Source organism: Myotis davidii, unplaced genomic scaffold, assembly GCF_000327345.1.
Source record: "Myotis davidii unplaced genomic scaffold, ASM32734v1 scaffold71, whole genome shotgun sequence".
Lineage (NCBI taxonomy): Eukaryota > Metazoa > Chordata > Mammalia > Chiroptera > Vespertilionidae > Myotis > Myotis davidii.
The window spans coordinates 4,077,888-4,099,006 of record NW_006283588.1 but is presented as its reverse complement, the minus strand read 5'-3'; the positions used below and the strand labels follow the sequence as shown (position 1 = coordinate 4,099,006).

Genomic DNA, 21,119 nt, shown 5'->3' with positions numbered 1-21,119 from the left:
GTGTAAGAAGTGATTCATGCAAATCAGACTGACTGCTCTGATATTCACTACAACAAATATTTGCTTGTCCTGCAGGCTTAATTCAATAAACTTAGCCTTAGGATCAAAAACTGCACTTACCACTTCTATTAGATAGTAGGTATAACTGTAAGAAACTCTTTTTCTTGTCTTGTCTGCTGCTGTATTGAGGTATGTTACACACCATATAATTCACCTAATGTAAGTGTATAAAATTTTAAAGACAAGTCCACAATATTGAAGGGGAATATTGGACAAATCACTGCTTATAAAATTCTCAGGTGACAGAGAATATTTGCATATATAATTTGTCTCATACCCTTTGTCCCAGAAGATAACTGCAACATCTTTGCTCAGTTTTAGCACTGCACTTTTATTTTTATAAATACATTTTATTGATATTTTACAAAGAGGAAGGGACAGGGATAGTCAGAAACATCGATGAGAGAGAAACATCAATTCAGCTGCCTCCTGCACACTCCCTACTGGGGATGTGCCCGCAACTAAGGTACATGCCCTTGACCAGAATCGAACCTGGGACCTTTCAGTCCATAGGCCAACGCTCTATCCACTGAGCCAAACCGGTTAGGGCAGTTTTAGCACTTATTATGGAGTGTCACTATTTCCAAGAAACTAATTACCTTTGTACATTATTCTGTTGCCATGTTAGTTGAGTGTAGCACTGGTTCAACTGATGCATTATAAGGTGCACTTGAGGAGATGCAACATTGCTGGGCATAACACTGTAGGGACCGGTGAGAAGAGTTTGGAGCAGACAAGATAGAGCCTATGGAAAGGAAAATATTTCGTAATATTTTAATGATGACTTGAGAAAAATGTGGACTGCTTCAAAAACAAGATAAAATATTTTTACTTTTATAGTGAACTTTACCTGCTGGTCTTGCATCAAAGTCTGACAAATACTGACACTGAAATCAAGTTGTTTCTTTAGCTGATTAATTTGTTCTTGCCATTGTTCTTTCTCTTCTACATACGAGAGTTCTGACACCCACCGAAGGTTTTCCTGACGCTGCATGCTGATATTCTGTTGTCTTGTCTTGGCTAATGGACGACAATTTCCATCTTCTGGAAAACGGCGATTATTCTTCCATCTAATACAAGATTTAAAGCATTGGGTCATCATATATAATTATTTGGCTTTTAAAATCTGGCAACAAACCACAGGCCAGTATTCTCTTTTTAAGATGAAAACCTCAAAAAGCATGAAAAATAAAGGGGATAAAGATTCTAGGTTTTTAGCCTTATATAATTATCGTATTTTATTCTTTTCCAGTGTTTTCCACTAATGTCTTAAACAGAAGTGTCCATATAATTCTGTATACTGCAAAATAAAAATACACCACAAGCATTTTTCCATTCTTCATGTTATAAGCTTAGCCACATTACAACATCAGGTGGAATTACTTCATCTTTTACTCATCAAATATATTTCACTACTGTAAATAACAACAGAATGAGTATCTTTGTACAGACTTTTTTCTCTCTCTACGATTTTTATTTTTTTAAATATATTTTTATTGATTTCAGAGAGGAAGGAAGGAGAAGAGAGAGATAGAAACATCAATGATGAGAGAGAATCATTGATCGGCTGCCTCCTGCACACCCCCTACTGGGGATCGAGCCCACAACCCAGGCATGTGCCCTTGACCAGAATCACACCTGGGACCTTTCAGTACACAGGCCTACGCTCTATCCACTGAGCCAAACCAGCTAGGCTCTACGATTTTTAAATGTTTGCTAACCTCCCCCAAAAGAGCAAAGATCAAAGCTTATAAATCCTGATCTAGTGTAGCTGGAATATATCTCGGCAACACTCTTGTTGAATAATAAAAAATATATTTTGAGCCCTAGCTGGTTTGCCTCAGTGGACAGAGCATTGGCCCTAGGAATGAAGAGTTCCAGGTTCAATTCCAGTCAAGAGCATGAACCTGTTTGCAGGCTTGATCTCCGGCCCTGGTTGGGGCCCTGTGAAAGGCAATCAATTGACGTGTCTCTCTGTGCAGGAGGCAACCAATCCATATGTCTCTCTCACATGGATATTTCTCTGTCTCTCCCCCACCCTTCCACTCTCTCTAAAAATCAATGGAAAAATATCCTTGGGTGAGGATTAACAAAAAAATATATATGATATATGTATTTTTTGAAAGGTGAAAGGATTAAGAAAAGAAAAACAGAAAAAAGACCTCATAGACACAGACAACATGGGGATTAGCAGAGGGAAAGGGGTTTTGGGTGAGGTAGAAGAAAATATAGGGGGCATAAATGGTGATGGAAGGAGACTTGACATGGAGTGGTGAATACACAATACAATATACAGATAATATATTATAAAAATTATACAGATAGAACTACCACATGACCGAGCAATCCCTCTCCTGGGTATATACCCAAAACACTCGAAAACATGTATTCACAAAGATATATGCAGCCCTATGTTCATCACTGCATCATCATTCATGGTGGCCAAGACACAGAAACAACCAAAGTGCCCCACGATAGAAGACTGGACAAAGACGTGGTGCATATACACAATGGGAAATTATTCAGCCATAATGATGAAATACTGCCATTTGCAACAACACGCATAGACCTTGATAACATTATGCTAAGTGAATTGAGTCAGAAAAAGTTAAGAACTATTATGATTTCAATCATGTGGGAAATAAAACTGATAACTCATGAACACAAACAGCAGTGCGGTGATCACCAGAGGGAAGGGGCTAGAGGGAGAGAAGGAAAGGGGTCCTAATAGAAGGTGACAGGAGAAGATTTGACTTTGGATGGTGGGCACACAATCAAGATACAGATTTTGTAACATAGAAACCCATACCTGAAACCTTTATGTTCACGTTGACCAATGTCACCCCAATCAATTTAATAAATATTTAAAAAATAAAAATTCAAAAGAGAATTATACACATGAAACCCTCAATAAATTCAATTAAAAAATATTTGTTCCAGGTTTCCAGCAGAGTTCCTATAACTCTTGGCATCCCCTGGGTACCTGTGTTTTTCATAAAGAGCCCCTTTCCAGCATATCTGAGTTTCTGCTAATACCTCTTAGCAGGCTCTAGGTGGCTTCATGAGGGGCCCTGGTGGCCAGAAAAACCAGCCAGGTGATTAGAGAAGTTGGAACTTTCAGCCCTATTTCCCAAACTCCAATGATGATGTTTCTCTCTCATCAATGTCTCTGGCTCTCTATCCCTCTCCCTTCCTCTCTGTAAAAAATCAATAAAATATATTTTAAAAAAGAGTTTTTATAAAACAAAGAAACTAACCTATTTTTAGTTTCCTTTATACTATAAGAGTTATGATTCATGCTGTTAGGAGAATACAGAGAAAAGTTATCATTGGAACTGGCATCTTGCTCTTCTTCTTCCTCCTCTTCATCTGTCCGAACAACTCCTTCAGAAAGGTAACCATCTTCATCTCCTTCTTCATCTAGTGCACACTGGGTAGAACCTCCCCAAGTTGCCATTGTTCTAGAGATTAAGACAAAAAAACAAGAGATCATTCTGGAGATGAGCTCAATACTTTACCACCATGTGCCAGACACTGTAGTACCAAATATACATGTACATGCACGTATATAAAATCTCATTTAATCTTAGTAACTATGAATGGTATTCTAAAATATATATAGAATACATTTCTTCTGCCTTCCATAAAACAATTCTTCCAGTTAAAACAGTAATCATAGCCTCTAAATCAGCGGTTCTCAACCTGTGGGTCGTGACCCCTTTGGGGGTCGAATGTCCCTAAGACCATCAGAAAACACATATATAGTTACATATTGTTTTTGTGATAGGTCACTATGCTTTAATTATGTTCAATTTGTAACAATGAAATTGGTGGTCACCACAACATGAGGAACTGTATTAAAGGGTCACAGCATTAAGAAGGTTAAGAACCACTGCTCTAAATATTTTTTCCTAAACAACCCTCAACTTTCCTTTCCTTGTGTGACAGTTTTCTAGATCAATACCATTCTTGTCCAATACCATTCTCTGAATAGTGATGATCTATATCTGTGCTGTCCCATATAGTTGCCACTAGGTACATAGAACCAATGAACACTTAAAATATGGCTGACATAATTGAGAAAATTTTTATTTTATTTAATTTTAACTTAGTTACCTCTATATCTAGTGCCTTTCATATTGGGTACCACAATTCTAGAACCTATGTTCTAAAATCTTGACGCTTATCAAAACTATCCAAAGAACTTGAAGTATAAATGTGTGGTATTCAGAACAGAATAAAATACTAAAGATGTAGTTTGATCACTAAATATGTATGGGGACTCCACAAATAGGAAAAGTTCTTTAAAGAGGAAGAAGAGTTAGGCTTGGTGCAATGTTCCAGAAATGCCATCTGAAAATATCAAAATGTAAAGTCACAACATATTTGAATTCCAAATTTTAGATCTGAATACTACTATATAAATAGTAATTGACTGATATTAAAGATGACCAAGTCTTTTAGAAATATTCTTGATATAAAAATTTCAAACTTAAATCCTAAAAACTAAATGTCTTATATAACAAAATGTTTTAAGATCCTTAGAAACCTTACAAATAGCAGATACTGAATTTGAGTAAAAAAAGTGCTTATTTCTGGCCTGACGGAATAGCACTACAAAGTATCAAGGGTAAAGCTAAACTAAGTTTTCTTTTTATAAGCTTAAAACTTAACTAAGAAAATAAAGGTCATACACTCAAGAAAATCTAGATCACCATTTGATTAAGTGTCTTAGTAATTAAAAAAGAAAGTTAATGCTATGAGAACTTTGAACAAAAAGGAACTCAATTTAGTGAAACTGAGGCACCAAGGTGATACTTAAATATTATCCTCACTGCCACATCAAATTTGTACTGTGATAAAGAGGGAAAACAAGGCTGCCTATCCTACAAGCCACAGGTATGGTGTTTAAAAAATGATTTAAATAACTCTTACTTGTCTGTTCTACTTTGTTGAGGAGTGCACAGGTTTTCAGATCCATCACTTCTCAATGAAACAGCCACTGGAGATACAGTTTCAGCTATACCTTGCCTCCTCTGATGTTCAGCCATCAGAGCTTCAAGCTGCTTTCTTCTCTGTCGCAGCTCTTCCCTTAAAATTTCATGTCTTCGCATTTCTGACCACAGCTATTAATTTAAAAATTAGAGCAACGTTAAAGTATTTGGATTTGTCTTCTCCTTAAAGGACAACAGGCTAATACTATTGTCCATACCTACAAATACTTCTATTCTCACTCTATTCTTTTTACACTGAAATATTCATGGTTAAAAATGTTAATGATGAATAAGAAAAAACCAGGCAATCATTAATTCTTAAAGAAAACAAGTAGCACCCAAATATCAACTATTTAGAAAAAGTTATGATGTTTCCTACAAATCACATATAAATGAAAGAAAATACCAAAGGATAGGTCTTTTTAACTGAAATGATTGCTATTTGTTGCAACTATCCTTTACATATAATTCTACCAAATATTTGCTAATAAAGACCAAGACTATTTTGAAGAGATCCCAACTTAATTACTTTTTGGGAAAAAAAAATTTCTTCCCCAAACTAAAAGACACAAACAGGCTACATTTAAAAACATGTTTTACCAATATTGTGTCCTTCTTAAGCTGTGACTTACACAGCATGGGGAATATATAGTCAATAATGCTGTAATAACTATGTACGGTGTCAGATGGGTACTAGACTTAACAGGATGATTACTTCATAAGGTATATAAATGTCTAATAAACTATGATATACACCGGACCTTAATAGAATATTATACTTAACTGTACTTGAAAAATAAATTTTAAAACAATATGTGACTTAAGACTCAAGAACAACAGGGTACATTATACAATACCTCATTATTTACTACTGCAGAATCGTCAGGCTCAAAAACAGGTTTGCTTGCATTGGTTTCATTTTCATTAATAGTTGGGGTTGAAGTAACAGCTGGCATATATTTCTTTGTGGAACAATTACCTGCACTAGTGGTTGACAGCTAAAAAAAGGATTAGAAACATTATGAGGAATTACAGCAATTATGTTAATTTCATAAAAACAGTTATTTTATTACTCCTCTAGGGTTCTAGTGACATATTTGTTATCAGACCTCAACTGCTATCATGAGTCAAAGAAAATCTGACATAATAAAAGATAAAAGCACAGACTAAAGCTGATGAGTAGTAACCAACCTTCAGAAACAAGAGAGATAAGAGAGATAAAACATTACTGTGGAAAATTTCATATACTCAACGCAACTCAGCTATGTATTCCTCTGGGCATTGTTTAGATTGGGGATAAGGACAAAAGGATTAAAGTGGAAAAGGTAACAGTCTAGAAAATAGTTACATTAGAATTATCATTTGATGTGTTTCCCTTCCTTTAAAAATAAAACCTGACTGAAGAATAAACTTAACCAATAAATTTTAGGGAGAAAAAAAAATCTCAGAAAGAATTGGTATTTCCTTCCCATATTAACCCTACCCCTATTACCTGACATGATCAAAGATTGTTCATTTTCTGTTCAATATCAAAGACCTAAGCATGGGATACCATTAATAAGCAAAGGTATATATAGTTAATATTCAAACTAAAAACAAAACATTTTAATTTCCTTAGATAACACATGATGGCTTAAGAGCTTTATTATATAATTTTAGGCCATTAAAGATGGAAATTGTAGTCCCTGAACTGCAAAGCTAAAATCAGAATATTTTACTCTATTTTTTAATTCTTTATTGAAGGTTTGTAGAAAAACTACTCTTTGGGTTTTATTTAACTCATTTACAAAATATATTGCCCTGACCATATATATATATATATGCTAGATTTTCTGGTACATAGTCATAGTACATGTGAGTATGGTTCATTTTCTTCCTTTCTTTCCGAGTCTTTGGCATTTTACTTCATCCTGATTTTGTTTTTCACTAGCTAAATGTAAAAGGTGATCGATCTCTTTGAAGTTCAGTGAAACTAGAAATGTGAAACCAGAATATTTTAATAGTTACATTCATGTTTTGATACTCTAGCTAGCTAACCCAGTAAGTGAAAGAATGAAAATAATCTGTCAATTCCTTAGTGGTATCTTTCAGTATAGATGCGTATCCCTAAAAAAGTTCATTAGTTCAACCATTTCATTAATCATAAAATTAACAGAAATAAATCTATCATATCAGTACTACAAAGAGTACTTTCAATTGACATTGGGTTTTAGACATCTTTTTCAAATAGAAAGAGAGAAAATTCCTAATTACCTGTAGGTCAGGACATGCCTTTTGCAATGCTTGAATTTTCTCTTGAATCTTAATCAGTTTCTTTCTTTCTTCCTGCAACTGTTTAAGCTCTCTCTGTTGCTGCTGTAGTTTGGCCTCATAAAATTTCTCTCTGTAATTAAATTGACATTATATTTTGGACTCCAGTAAACCTGATAACATTAAGCATTACCGTATACCCAGCCGAGTACTTTCTCTATAACAGGCATTGAATTTTTACTAAATGAAGGCTTAACATACCTTGCCTTTTCATTTACTCCTGCATCTTTCTGTGTTTTATTGGCATTTCCTCTATTGTTATTCGCATTTTGTTTGGTGCCTTCTTCTGCTGGGTAGAAATCATCCAAATGTGAAGCACTGGCAGAGATAACTCCTTGATCTGCTGCATCATCATCCTAAAAACACGTCATTATATTAAAATAATCTCGACAAATCTAATTCATACCTTAGTAAATACCACTAGTCAATCAAAGTCATATAAGAAAAATTAGAGAAGTAGAGAAAGCAGTAGAGAATACTGAAGTTCATTCTCTACCATGGCAAGAAATGGAGTACTTGCCGAAACCGGTTTGGCTCAGTGGATAGAGCGTTGGCTTGCGGACTGAGGGGTCCCGGGTTCGATTCCGGTCAAGGGCATGTACCTGGGTTGCGAGCACATCCCCAGTGGGGGATGTGCAGGAGGCAGCTGATCGATGTTTCTCTCTCATTGATGTTTCTAACTATCTCTCTCCCTTCCTCTCTGTAAAAAATCAATAAGATATATTAAAAAAAAAGAAAGAAATGGAGTACTGAAACTAAAAATAGTACATGAAATATCTGCGCTGCCTATTATCCAGTAATGACAAATATTAAGTTGCCTTTTGTTATTTTGACCAAATACTGAGCTATCAAAGAATATGAAGATAAAAAATATACTACTGGAACTGCAAACTCCTGAATATTAATTTTTCTTAAGATTTAACTTTTACATTAACAATATCAAATAATCAATGTCCATTGTCACTTGCTTACATGAAATTTTCCCTTTCCTCACAGCTTTGGTCTGCCAAACAAGTGTCAATGGCTTGCAATACAAAAACTAATGAGAATATACCATTTTAAATTAGTAATCACTCCTGGCAATACAACTGAAGTTACTATCTTCCTAACAGATCCATATTTTATTGAAATCAATGTACTTATTAAAAGATTTGGGGGGTATTGCTCACAGCTCTTTTTGAATTTGTCTAGCAGGTCTTCTATTTTTTTTACCGGAAGGCCCTCAAAAAAAAAAAAGGGGTGGGGGAGTGGGAAGTGGGTGGCCAGGGAGAAGTCAATGGGGAAAAAAGGAGATATATGTAGTAAACAATGATGAATTTCTTTAAAAAAAAAAAGGTTTGGGGTGAACTACTGCATTTTTCTTAAAAATATTTAATCCTAAAAAAAAAAAATATTTAATCCTAGCCCAGTGAGTGTGGCTCAGTGGTTAGCATTGACCTATGAACTAGGAAGTCATGGTTCAATTCCAGGTAAGGGCACACTGATGATTCTATATCTTTCTATCTCTCCCTTCCTCTCTGAAATCATTAAAAGTATATTAAAAATTTTTTAACTCTATATATTTTATATTTACTCATGCTTTCTCGGAAGCCCTCAACTAAAACTTTAACCTTTGCAAATATCATTCTAATAAAACCTTAAAAAGTTAGAGATAACTTAGTTATAAAAGCACTGAATCAATTTTAAGTTTATGGATGGTGTTATTCTGGTCTTTGCTATCTAAAAATAAACCTAATTACTATTATGGAGAAGATTAGAGAGTAACTGGGTTGGGACTCAGGAATAAACAAACTAGATCATGAGACATTTTGTGATAATAAAAAGTGGAAAAATTAAAGTATGAGAAAAGATACAAAACAACTGCGTGATGTTTCAGATGGTAGTATGAAAGTGCCTGAACTTAAATGATATGCCTCAAACACTAAAACAAAGAAGTATTGTGTTGACACACATTCATCAAATTAAGGAACCAAAAAAGATGGCCATCTGGAGACTCTAGGACACATAAGGTTTCATAAGGGCCATGTAAGTTGTCCAAGCTAATCTAATCAAGAATAATAATAATACCTTTAGATGCTTACAACTATGTAACTGTTCAGACCATCTCCTGAGTTTCTTGGGAAAGACAATACAAGTAAAGATTTAAGAACATGAAGAGTACCTTAGATAAAATAAGTGTAATTTAGCAATCATTTTTTCATATATATTTATATATTTTAGAGGCCTGGTGCATGGAATTTGTGCACTCGGCTGGGGGGTGGGAGGGAAGGAACATGGGACAGTTGGCCAGCTGGGGAGGGACCGCAGGAGGGCTCCAGGGCGTGTTCAGCCCGTCTCATTCAGTCCTGATTGGCCAGATCCCAGCAGCAAGCTAACTACTGGTTGGAGAGTCTGCTCCCTGGTGGTCAGTGCACGTCATAGAATGCAGTTGAGTGGCCTTAGCATATCATTAGCATATTATGCTTTGACTGGTGGTTGAATGGCCGACTGGACACTTAGTATATTAGGCTTTTATTAGGATATTTTCAATTGATTTTTTTTAGAGAAAGTGGAAGGGAGAGGGAGAGAGAAACATAGATGTGAAAGAGAAACATTGATATTCATTAGTTGCCTCCCATATGGACCACAACCTGGGTATGTGCCCTAACTGGAATCGAACCAGCAACCTTCCAATGCACATTCAACCAGCTGAGCCACACTGCCAGGACCAATCATTTTTTTCAATTGCTCTCTTTCAGAAGGAGACCCCTTCTTCCCTCTGGGTTGCAGTTTTCTCATTTCTCATATATACTTTAGGTCCTAGGAACTCCCTAAAGCAAAAGATCTCCATTCAATATAAGCCTGATTCATCTAAAAGCCACCAAGTTATCATTTCTGCTCTCTTATTCCCACTTTGGGTAATACATCTGAAGAAAGAGGTCTTATAAAAAAGAGAAAGTAATTAACAAGTACAATGATTGTAAGAAAGCACAACCTATTATTGTTATTTACTTTAGAAACTGTTTTAATTTTTTCTAATGGTAATATTGTCATATAATCAAAGTTCAAAAACTAAAAAAGACATTTAAGAAATTCTTTTTTCCATCTCTGTCCCCAACTGACTCCATTCTCCATAGGTAACCAATGTTATCAGTTTATGTACCCAACACATATAATTAGCATAAGCAAAAATATTTACATGTGTATATATACACTTACATGTGTTTGTGTACATGTGTTTACACATAAGCCTTTCTTATATTAGGGAAAACTTGGAAAAAGCCAAAAACCAATTCCAATAATGGTTAAGCAAGCTATAGTGTATCAATATAAAAAAAATGTAATCAAGGGTGTGAGAAAAAGGACTCATACACCATTGCTTAGATATCAATTAATAGAGCCACTTTGGAAAGCAGTTAAGCAGTATCCATTAAAATTGATATGTGCATAAAATCTAACATAGCAATTCCACTTCTTATATACTCTTGAAAAACACAAATGCAGCAAGCGGCTCAGTTAGTTGGAATGTCATCCTATACACTGAAAAGGTTGAAGGGGTTTGATTCCAGTCAGGAGCATATGGGAGGCAACTTATCTCAATCAATCTCTCTCACAAATGAATAAAAAATACATATTCTTGGAATGCACAAAGAGAGCTGGGCAAGAATATTCACTGGGAATATTCCAAGTAGTAAAAAACTAAAAACAAAAGTATACATCAGTAGGAGTCAGATGAACTAAATTAAGGTCTGTTAATACTACAGAAAACTCTGTTGCAGCTAATAAGAGGTGTATTTAATATATACCACAAACACACACATACATATGCAGTATGATTTATATTTTATAATTACTTTTTCTATATAATATTTCACAATTATTTATCTGTAATTATATATGACTATATATGCTAATATGAAAAGTTCTCCAAGACATTGTGAAGTGGGGAAAAAAGCAAACTGTAAATAATACTTAAATGTAGACTCTAAAAAACAAAATAAAAGAACAAACAAAACAGAAATGAACTCAAAGATACAGAGAACTGATAGTCACCGATGCGGGGGGAGGTTGAGGCCATGGGTGAAAAGCATTAAGTAAGTGCAGACTGGCATTTACAAAAGTAGTCACAAGAATATAAGTAAAATACAGCATAGGAAATATAGTCAATAATATTATAATAATTACATATAATATTAAATGGGTACTACACTTACTGAGCTGATCACTTCATAAAATATGTCTAATCATTATTCTGTACAGTTGAAACTAATATAATATTGTATGTCAACAGTAGTTAAAAATTAAATTTAAGTGCCAAACATCTAAAGCTGGCATATAGCAAGAACTTAATACATAAATATGTAATAGTATAATTATGCCATGTAACTGTCAAAATATATAAATTTTATATTATAAGACTGTACTATATGACAAGTAGTTTTTAAAAAACCAAGCAGTACTTGCCTGTACCATAGCAACAAGATCTTGCAACTGCCTAAGTTTCTGTTTTGCAGCCATAAGTCTATTGATCTTCTGTTCAAATTCAGCATCCTCTGGAGCCTCATCAGCCACACTGCTCCTGTGACTAGACAATGAAGCTCCACTAGCACCCTCATCTTCTGCTTCTTCCTCCTCATCATCATCTTCACCTTGTGCAACAGGAATCCCCTGTTCTCCTTCTCTATTATATCGACAATCTGCTGAAAACAGGTATCATTGAAATCCGTAATTTCATAAACTTGAGTACTAATGAAAGAAAAATCTACTTCCCAAGAACAATATGGCAATGATTTCTGTGAATAGAGTCCATCATACCTAAAGAAGGAGGCATGTTTAAAGCCCTTATGTTGGCAGCAGATCTGTTGTTAATTTCACAATTAGAACGAACTGATCTGCCATCTCTATTATTAGAAACACACTGTGCATTGGAATTACTGTTTACTTCATTCCAGGTGGCAGCTACTTGGGGATTTCTAAAAAAAAAAAGAAGACAGCTTAGTTATTGAAGGTAAAAATAATAATAATAATAATAATAACAACAACAACAACCAAGGTTTAGAACTGCTGATAAAGTACTTCCAAACTATGAACATCATTGGCTTTTCCACATTTAAATTCATACTATGAATAATTGGTTCTTGCTTTTCATTAACTTCTGCAATTTAAAAACTTAAAACATTTGAAAAATGAAAATTATACCTAAAATTAAAGAGGTAGAAAAATGCTAATTTAGATACTTCTTGTAATTTCCTTACATTTGATCTAACAAATAGCAAATTTACTAAACTACTATACTCAACTCTTCCCTATTTTTTACACAAGGCAATTAAGATTACACTGACCAAAACAGCAGACTTACAGGAGAAAAGTCAAATAAAAGTTCTTACCGAATGTTAGTAACAGGCTCAGAATTTTCATGCTCAGAATCATATTCTGACTCTTCAGTTTCTTCATCTTTGGTGTTTTCATTTACAGCATCAGTCATCATATCTGATGTTTGTTCATAATAATGAACTAATTCTCTTAGTTCATTCAATCTCTTCCGAACTTCATTTAACTTCCTGATAAACAACACATATATATAATATTAATAACTATTTTAGTAAAGTAAAGCATGCATTATTTTCATGTAATAGCAGCCAACACAAACAAAACTTAAGTCTAGTCAAATATCTAGGGGCTATGCCTATAAATAATTTAATTTCAAGTATAGTCTACTCAAAATCTCATCCCTTTATTTTTTTCATGCTGTGTTAGGGACAAAAGCATATTAAAGAGTTCCAAGTGTTCATTTTAAGCAGGTATGGATGATAACAGCTTAAAACTCAATGTCAGAAATATTCCTAGATTTCTTGATATGTATCCAAAATGAGAAGTACAAAACATTCCATTTGAATACTAGCTCTCAGGCAAATCAGGTATGCAAGCATTATTGAGCATTTGCAGATGGTTCCTATAACATATAAATCTATAAAGTATGTCATATGTTTACCAAAAAATGACCAGCTTAAGTTTTTATTAAGTGCCAGGAGGCATGCCAATGCTTTTTAATCCTTAAAACACCTCTGTGAACAAGTATATTATTATCCCTATTTCGCAGATGAAGAAACAGAGGTTAAATGAGAGTAAGTTTATTTGTCCACAGTCATAGAGCCTTGAAAGACACACATACAGAGTTGTTTGATTATAAAGCCAGCTTCTAAACCACTTGATTATTTTAACTGTAGTTCAGCTGTTTCTAACTCTTTATTTGAAAACTGGAATACATTTGCTCATAGAAATGATCTGTATTACAATGTCACATACCTCTTGGAAAGCCTAAAGATTGCTCATATAACACTCAGGCACACTTGTACTACCATATCACTTAAAAATGTTTATCATATTAAATAAACCCATAACTTATCCCCATTATCCAATTCTAATCTATTTAACAATATCTGTAAAAGTGTTTTACTGGAGTTTTTCAGTTGGATTTAGATGGCCTTCATTTTCACTCTCATTCTGAGAAACCAGAGAAGCAGCAGGGTAAGGAACTGATGACGGGAGGCTATTGGATTCTCCATTGACAACAGGAGCAGAGGGAGCTGAAGTTGTACTTCTTTGGTCCACACTCCTTTGTGGAGAGGCTGAAGAAGGCACAACTACACACATACAAAAAACAGTTACCAAAAACAAATATGGCACCAAACATTTATTTGTAGTTTGTTTGGATGTAGAAAAATAAAAAGTAGAAGTCATTAACATCTTAAGTTCTGCATAAATTTTAGAAACTTAATAATATTAACATCCAGACCACTTATAAACATGATGGTCAACCAAATATAGTTAAAACAGAAAGAAGAGCGAAAGACAAGATGGAAATTGACAAGAACTATGATATTCTACCTTTAAAAAGAACAGTATTCCTTGTTAAAGCCCCTGATAAACTTGTTTCTGGGTTAAGTTCATCAAGGCCACTGTGTATGATGTACAGTACATCATCCACAAATCTTTATAAAGCAGCCCTAGCATAGTATGCCCTTAAGAGACTACCAAATCCACAGCTCAGAGGAAATTACATCCGGTCTCCAAGACAAAATTTTCTTATTCCAAAAAATAAAGCAAAATTGTTAAAGTGACTGTGGTATATCCATACTATGAAATACTACTTGGCAATAAAACATTCAAATTAATGATAGCTCATCCTCTGTAGTCCTTTAACCATTACATTTTAATTATTTTTCTGTTCACACAGATCAGACAAAGGTTATCTTATGCGTTCAGGGCAGTAAATGAAGATGATGAATTTCTGTATTTCTCTGTCTTCCACCACTTTAAAACCATTGGCATTTGTCTCTTTCTCACAGCAACATCATGACTACGTGTTGCCTACATTATCAACTGCTATAGCTGCTTTCCAGTAGTCTCTTCGCTCTATTCCTGGGCTTCTCTACCTTTGCTGCTGCTTTGTAGTTTTCCAGTGGGGAGAAAATGACTTTTTGGCATCATCAGTAAGCAGTATGCTACTTTCCCATGTGAATAACACTGATCACAAGGCCTTAAATACAACTTTCAAATGTTAAGGTTTTCTTAGTTGTGTTAATCTGTTTAGGAAGGATAAGTGTTGGGATTAGTTTATACTCTAGCAGACTAACAGAGGTCAGGGAAAAGGAGTATGTTTCAGGGTAGAAATACTAAGATTCTTTTGAACTTGGCAAAGAGAAGAAACAGGGACTCCAGAAATATTTCAATCCCTGTTTTTTCTTTAGTAAGAGAACAGCTGGAATGCTAAAGAATAATGACCAACTGAGCCTGACTCTATTGACTCCATTTCTAATGCTAGAGCTCCTACTACTGTTTGGGCAAAAGGCAGGAACCAGGCTTGTGAAGATGAGGATAGCAAATGAAAAATTAGCAACTATATCTTAGACAGAGGCAAGTAAAACATCTGCAAAGCAGAAAAGACAGTTTCTATAGTATAACTAGGATGATTACTGCCTTTCCTGTTCCCACATGACTAGTTACATATTTTTTAAAAGGATGTTTTGGGATTTCTGCATTGAACTATATGTACTATATAAAAATTTTTTATATCTCACTTTTTTTGGTATAAATACTTTCGTGTTTTTAAACCAAGTATTAATTTGGATTAGTTTTTAAGGGAAAATTTTGAATATGTTAAAATTGCAGTATTACTATGTCTAAGCACCTAATTACCTTCTACTTTTCCCTTAAATTCTTCCAATTTTCAAGGCCTAACTTTATCCTTTCCCTCTTCTGAATTATAGAACAGATCTGACATCTATTTGGCTTTAATCATACTGCCTTATTACTTAAAAACTTTTCACATGCAAGTTCATCTCCCCACAAAAAAACTGTAATTTTCTTGAGGAACTATGTGTTCATTCACTCACCAAATTATTTACTAAGGAACTACTTATATGCTGCCATTATACTTATGTGTTTTCTACCTAATACCACTACGCCAGATTTACTTACATGATGAATTGTTGAGATGTTGATCTCGAAGTGTATGAAGTTCTCCAAGCAGTTTGTCCATTTTTTGTTTCTTCTCCTGTAACACTCTCATTTTGCTAAAAAGTTGAACTTTCTCATCAGGTAAATGTTCTGAAACTGCTGGATTCCTGCTCTGGGAAACCTCCCGAGTTAATGAAAGACTTTCTGCCTGTCTCCTATTATCTGGAACAGGTAGAGGCTTATAAAAAAAGAGAAGAAAAATAAAGACTAAGGTAATTAAAGGTTGCATTCTCATTTTTAAAAGGCATGAAAATTCTTCAAGAGTACCCTAGCTGGTTTGGCTCAGTGGATAGAGCACCAGCCTGCGAATTGAAGGGTCTGGGTTTGATTCTGGTCAAGGGCATATGTCCAGGTTGCAGGCTTGATCCCCAGTAGAAAGCATGCAGGAGGTAGCTGATCAATGATTCTCTCTCATCATTAATGATCCTATCTCTCTCTCCCTCTCTTAAATCAATAAAAATATATAAAAAATAAATATTCTTCCTGAGAGATATATATTTGCCTAGGTTGTATGGTGGGTAAGTATATGCCTTTCTTATTCCTAAATTGCATAGTGCTTCCTTTTGTGTCAATATAACATATAGTTTTATAGACACACAATGACTACACAGTGCCACACTTTATACAAAATAAGCCTTATCAATCCCTCTCTTACCACCACCATAAACTTTTAATTTCTTAAACCTATCACAGTCTTTCCTACCACTTCTTTCCTATGTTCCTCTATTTAAAATAAATTATGAAACCTTTCAAAAATCCATTAAGACTTAGGGAATCATATCCTATATAATAAAAAGGTAATATGCAAACTGACCCTAACAGCGGAACGGCCGATGGCTATGATACGCACTGACCACCAGGGGTCAGACATTCAATGTAGAAGCTTCCCCCTGGTGGTCAGTGCGCTCCCACATGGGGAGCTACAGTCAGCCACAAGCCAGGCTAATGGCTGCAAGCTCAGCGGGGGTGGCGGGAGCCTCTCCCTCCTCTTTGGCAGCGCTAAGGATGTCTGATTGATGGCTTAGGCCCATCCCCGAGGAGCGGGCCTAAGCCATCAGTCGGACATCCCCCGAGTGCTCCTGGGCTGCTGGGCCCCAGGGAGCAGACCTAAACCGGCAGGTGGACATCCCCCAAGGAGTCCCAGACTGAGAGAGGGTGCAGGCCGGGCTGAGGGACACTCCTCCTCCCACCCACCCTCCTCCCCCGCCAAGTGCATGAATTTTTGTGCACTGGACCTCTAGTATTGAATAAATGCCATTGAGCTCAGTCAAATTTTACCATTTTGCCACATTTGCATCAATTTCTTTTGTAAAGAGAACTATAACCTCATAAATACAGCTAAAACTCTATACATAAAAATACCCAACCCCATTACTCTCTCCAAAGATATTAACATGCTTTTAGTATGTAATACCTATGTATGTACTCATATAAACTTATTAGTCCATTTTCCTGTTCATGGATGAACATTTAGGTTGCTTTTTATTTTTATGCTATTAACAATGCTGCATAAACATTCTTATACATAACATGGCTCCTTGTGAACATAGAATTTCTTAAGTGGGACATTGCAGGATTCCTGGAAAGTATGTATTAGATATTGCTAAATAACTCCCCAAAGTGTTCGGGCCATATTCTTTTATTTTTAGTTATTCAGCAGACAGGTGATTGTGCATCTTCAATCATACTCAATTCCACTGAAGAGGTATTAATTCACCTTTCTTACTCAAGGCCCACAGACTGAAAAGTTTGCATTTACATAATTATTTTTAAAAGTCAATAAATTATGAACTTATTAACTCCAAAATTAAACTTAAGAACTTTCTTAAAATTGTTAGAAATTATTACAAGGACACAGATTCACAGGAAACAAGTTTAAAGATTGTGACCATTTATCTTTGAGAGGCAAAAAGAACGTGTTATTCAGTAGCACACAAAGGGAAAATTTCACTAATCACTTCATTCAAAATAGATTTTTCTTTAATTTATTGTTTCTCAAAATATAGTCCCTAGACTACAAGCACTAGCACACATGGAAAAAACCCACGCTAAATGTATGAATCATAATTGTAAAGGTGTGAAGAATCCTACTGAATAGAAATCTACATTATTTTAACAATCATATCAGATAACACTTATGCTCAATAAGGCTTGAACTCCACTGTTTTAATTAATGTGACTTTAAACTCAACTATCGTGAAAAAATTGTTACCTGAGAATCACGAAGCTGATTATGAAAATGCTGAATTAAATCATTCAATTCTTCATTTAGTTCAGATGTGATACTAACTCCAGATAGACTTCCTGTAGTTTCTGTTACAACTGGAAAGAAAAATTAAGAACTATTAATTAAAGCAAATAAATACACCACCTTAATTTATGAGAAACTAAAAATAAATTTTGGGGAAACAGGACTTAAAAAAAAGTCCACTAACATAATTTGAAACTAGTTAACCCTGATTTATCTGTCAACCAATCATTTTATCATTTCCATCTAATCTGAAAATAAAGGGAAAATGACAAAACTCTAAGATAGTGGTTCATCTTTTTCTGTCCCAACATTTGAGGAGGAATACTTTTACATCCTAATTAAGAACAGTGACTGAATGGAGGATGGGGACAGGTCTAGCAGACTGGGTCGAGGCTGTGTTAGGGAAAGTACTTGTCTAAAAAAGAACAGCTGATTCTGATAGGTCTCAATTCCCATCTCCACTAACAAATGACGCTCTAGTTCAGGGGCTAGCAAACTTTATTCAAAATACAGATAGTATTAAATATGTTAAGCTCTATAGAAATACAATTTTTGTTTCAACTACTCAACCCTGCCATTATAGGGCAAAAGTAACCACAGAAAATACATAAACAAATGGGCATGGCTATATTCCATGAAACTTTATTGCAGACAGTGGGCCAAATTGAGTTGGCCATCGTTTGCTGACCCCTGCAATAGAACAGATAATTTATTGAAGTAATTGCTTGTGCTACCAGACATACTAAAAAACCGTAGTTTTTATCTTCCTTCCTAAGGCAGTATTCTGATGACAATTTTGATAACAGTTGGTGCTCTATTATCCAGCCACCCCATGCTTATCCTAGCTCTAAATGAGACACTGGCTATAAACTGTTTCTGTTTAAAAGGAAAATACTAGCTTTTTCTATTGAGAAGTTTGAATTTCAGGGCTAGAGAGAATCCCACATATCTAGTCCAAACTATGTTTTGAAAAGGAAGGAATTACAGTCTAGATAACTAACACACAGCTTTCTAGTTAAATGATGAAAGGAGCACTATTTCCCAGGACAATTACATACCAGAAAATTAAATATAACAACTGTGGCTTTCCATCAGTATTTCTCTGCAAAATTTCATAAATACAAGAGTAAATCTGCCTTAAAATTATTAACCTAAAGTTCTTTTTGAAACAGTATATCAAATAAATTAAAATTCTTATTCATTCTATTCCTGGTCCCTGCCTCATGACAGTACACATTTTTCTGTTTTTAAAAAAACAGATTATCTGCTTACTTAAAAATAAAAGTTCATAAACAGAAGACCACTGACCTAAAACTCAAGAGATCTGATGCTACTAAAATTTCATATAAGCTTATGGAAATCACAAACTCTGTGTTCGAGGTCCTTCTTTATAAAGTGAGAAAACAAGAAAAGCTCCTGAGACTAACCTACAATTTTGTGATAATCAAATGAGATGATGTAAACTTAACTATTTTAAATAATATAACTATTACAGGAAAGTCTCTGAAATCTAACACTCCAAATCTGAAAAATGTTTAAAAGTATATTATTAACCAAACTAGTATTGATCGTTAGTAAAATATGTTTTTCCTAAATATAAAAGCTAATGATACTTTGAATTTTAAAAGGGAAAGTGGGAATAAAAATCTTGTAATTATTGCCCTGGCCAGGAAGCTCAGTTGATTGGAGCATTACCCTGTGCACAAAAAGGTTGCGGGTTCAATTCCTGGTCAGGGCACATACCTAGGCTGAGGACTCCATAGCTGGTGGGGGTGATTATGGGAGGCAACTGATCAATGTTTCTGCCTGTGTCTGTCTGTCTGTCTGTCTGTCTCTCTCTCCTTTCCTTTCTCTCTAAAAATCAATAACCATAGACTTGGTGAGGATTTTTAAAAAATCTTATAATTATTACTATATGTATAACTATACGACTATATAATTATTATAAAAGAGTAAGTTACTTGCAAGTTATAAAGTTCCTTATGAAAAGGGAAAAATTAAATTATGCATATCAGAGGGCTGAGCCAGTGGGATGGGTGTGAGTAGCAGGATAAATCAAGTAACAAGGTTAACTTCAGTGAGGACCTAAAATGGAGAGCCCACAGGGTGATAAGTTATTAGAATGGGATGACAGACTACTAGAAAATATTACCTGAGTTTTAAAAAGTAACAATTTGTTTCCAACTTAATGAAGATTAAACACTTAGGTTTGAAGGTGATGAGACAAATTAAACTCAATACTAAACAATGCAATAAAATTTCATTATTTTCATTATTCCCTAAGTGATATATGAGTATTAGGGAAAAAAGAATATTTCTGAGTCTCAGGAAGACTGTATAGGATAAAAACATAGCCCAAATGAACTGCTGTACACAATTGGTTACCTAATTGAAATAACAGAACTACTAGTAACCTCAGAAGCTAAAAAAGCTCTACAAATCTAATCTAATCACCATCTTACTTAAGGTCTTAACCCTTCCTTGGGAGGCAAGTAAAATACAGTAATCCTACCTAAATGAAGTACAAACGGTGGAAATAAAAGCATTAACAGCACTATCAGTCTGAGGTACAAAAACAGAACTACGGCCTGTCCCTTTTACCTCGTAAGGGTACTCTCTGATGAAAAGGAGAGCAAGATGGCTGTCTGCCCGGTACAGTAGGATGGCCAGGATTTGTCCCTGCAATCTTTTCTGCATAACCAGAGAAAAGCACAGGACAAGGTAAGCCTTATATTTAGGTTTCTAAACTTGTCAATGATCAAGATCTGACTATCTAATAACCAGCATCCACCTTGCAGTACTATCATGCCTTGCTTGTAAAACAACATTCTAAGACTGTGGCATACCAGAGTCATCCATCACAGCAATAGCTTGCTCTGCTTTATGTTGCAGAGCAAGAAGAGCAGCTTGTCTTCCCTGCAGAGCTCGCAGTTGCTCCTGCTGCTGTAACATCCTTTTTAATAAATCATGTTGTTTCTTCAAATTTTCTATATCTTCCATAGGTT

The 21,119-nt window shown here is 34.9% G+C and overlaps 1 protein-coding gene across 5 annotated transcripts in view; it reads right to left on the bottom strand.

The window, feature by feature from the left end:
• PCM1 (pericentriolar material 1) overlaps nt 1-21,119 on the bottom strand; it is an 87,804-nt gene that overhangs the window by 44,257 nt on the left and 22,428 nt on the right. For 3 of the 5 annotated variants that reach the window (XM_006753787.2, XM_015565306.1, XM_015565311.1), the window contains exons 1-15: nt 20,961-21,113; nt 20,716-20,805; nt 18,076-18,185; nt 15,825-16,041; nt 13,801-13,987; nt 12,731-12,904; nt 12,159-12,316; nt 11,808-12,043; nt 7,566-7,720; nt 7,308-7,437; nt 5,912-6,052; nt 4,996-5,186; nt 3,318-3,521; nt 911-1,130; nt 660-805 (exon numbers count right to left, since the gene is read on the bottom strand). In XM_006753787.2, the coding sequence (XP_006753850.1) occupies nt 660-805; nt 911-1,130; nt 3,318-3,521; nt 4,996-5,186; nt 5,912-6,052; nt 7,308-7,437; nt 7,566-7,720; nt 11,808-12,043; nt 12,159-12,316; nt 12,731-12,904; nt 13,801-13,987; nt 15,825-16,041; nt 18,076-18,185; nt 20,716-20,805; nt 20,961-21,066 (2,465 nt within the window). In that variant the 5' untranslated portion in view covers nt 21,067-21,113. Of the gene's footprint in view, nt 1-659; nt 806-910; nt 1,131-3,317; nt 3,522-4,995; nt 5,187-5,911; nt 6,053-7,307; nt 7,438-7,565; nt 7,721-11,807; nt 12,044-12,158; nt 12,317-12,730; nt 12,905-13,800; nt 13,988-15,824; nt 16,042-18,075; nt 18,186-20,715; nt 20,806-20,960 lie in introns of all 5 variants that reach the window. The other 2 variants (XM_006753789.2, XM_015565315.1) reach the window with 2 other exon arrangements.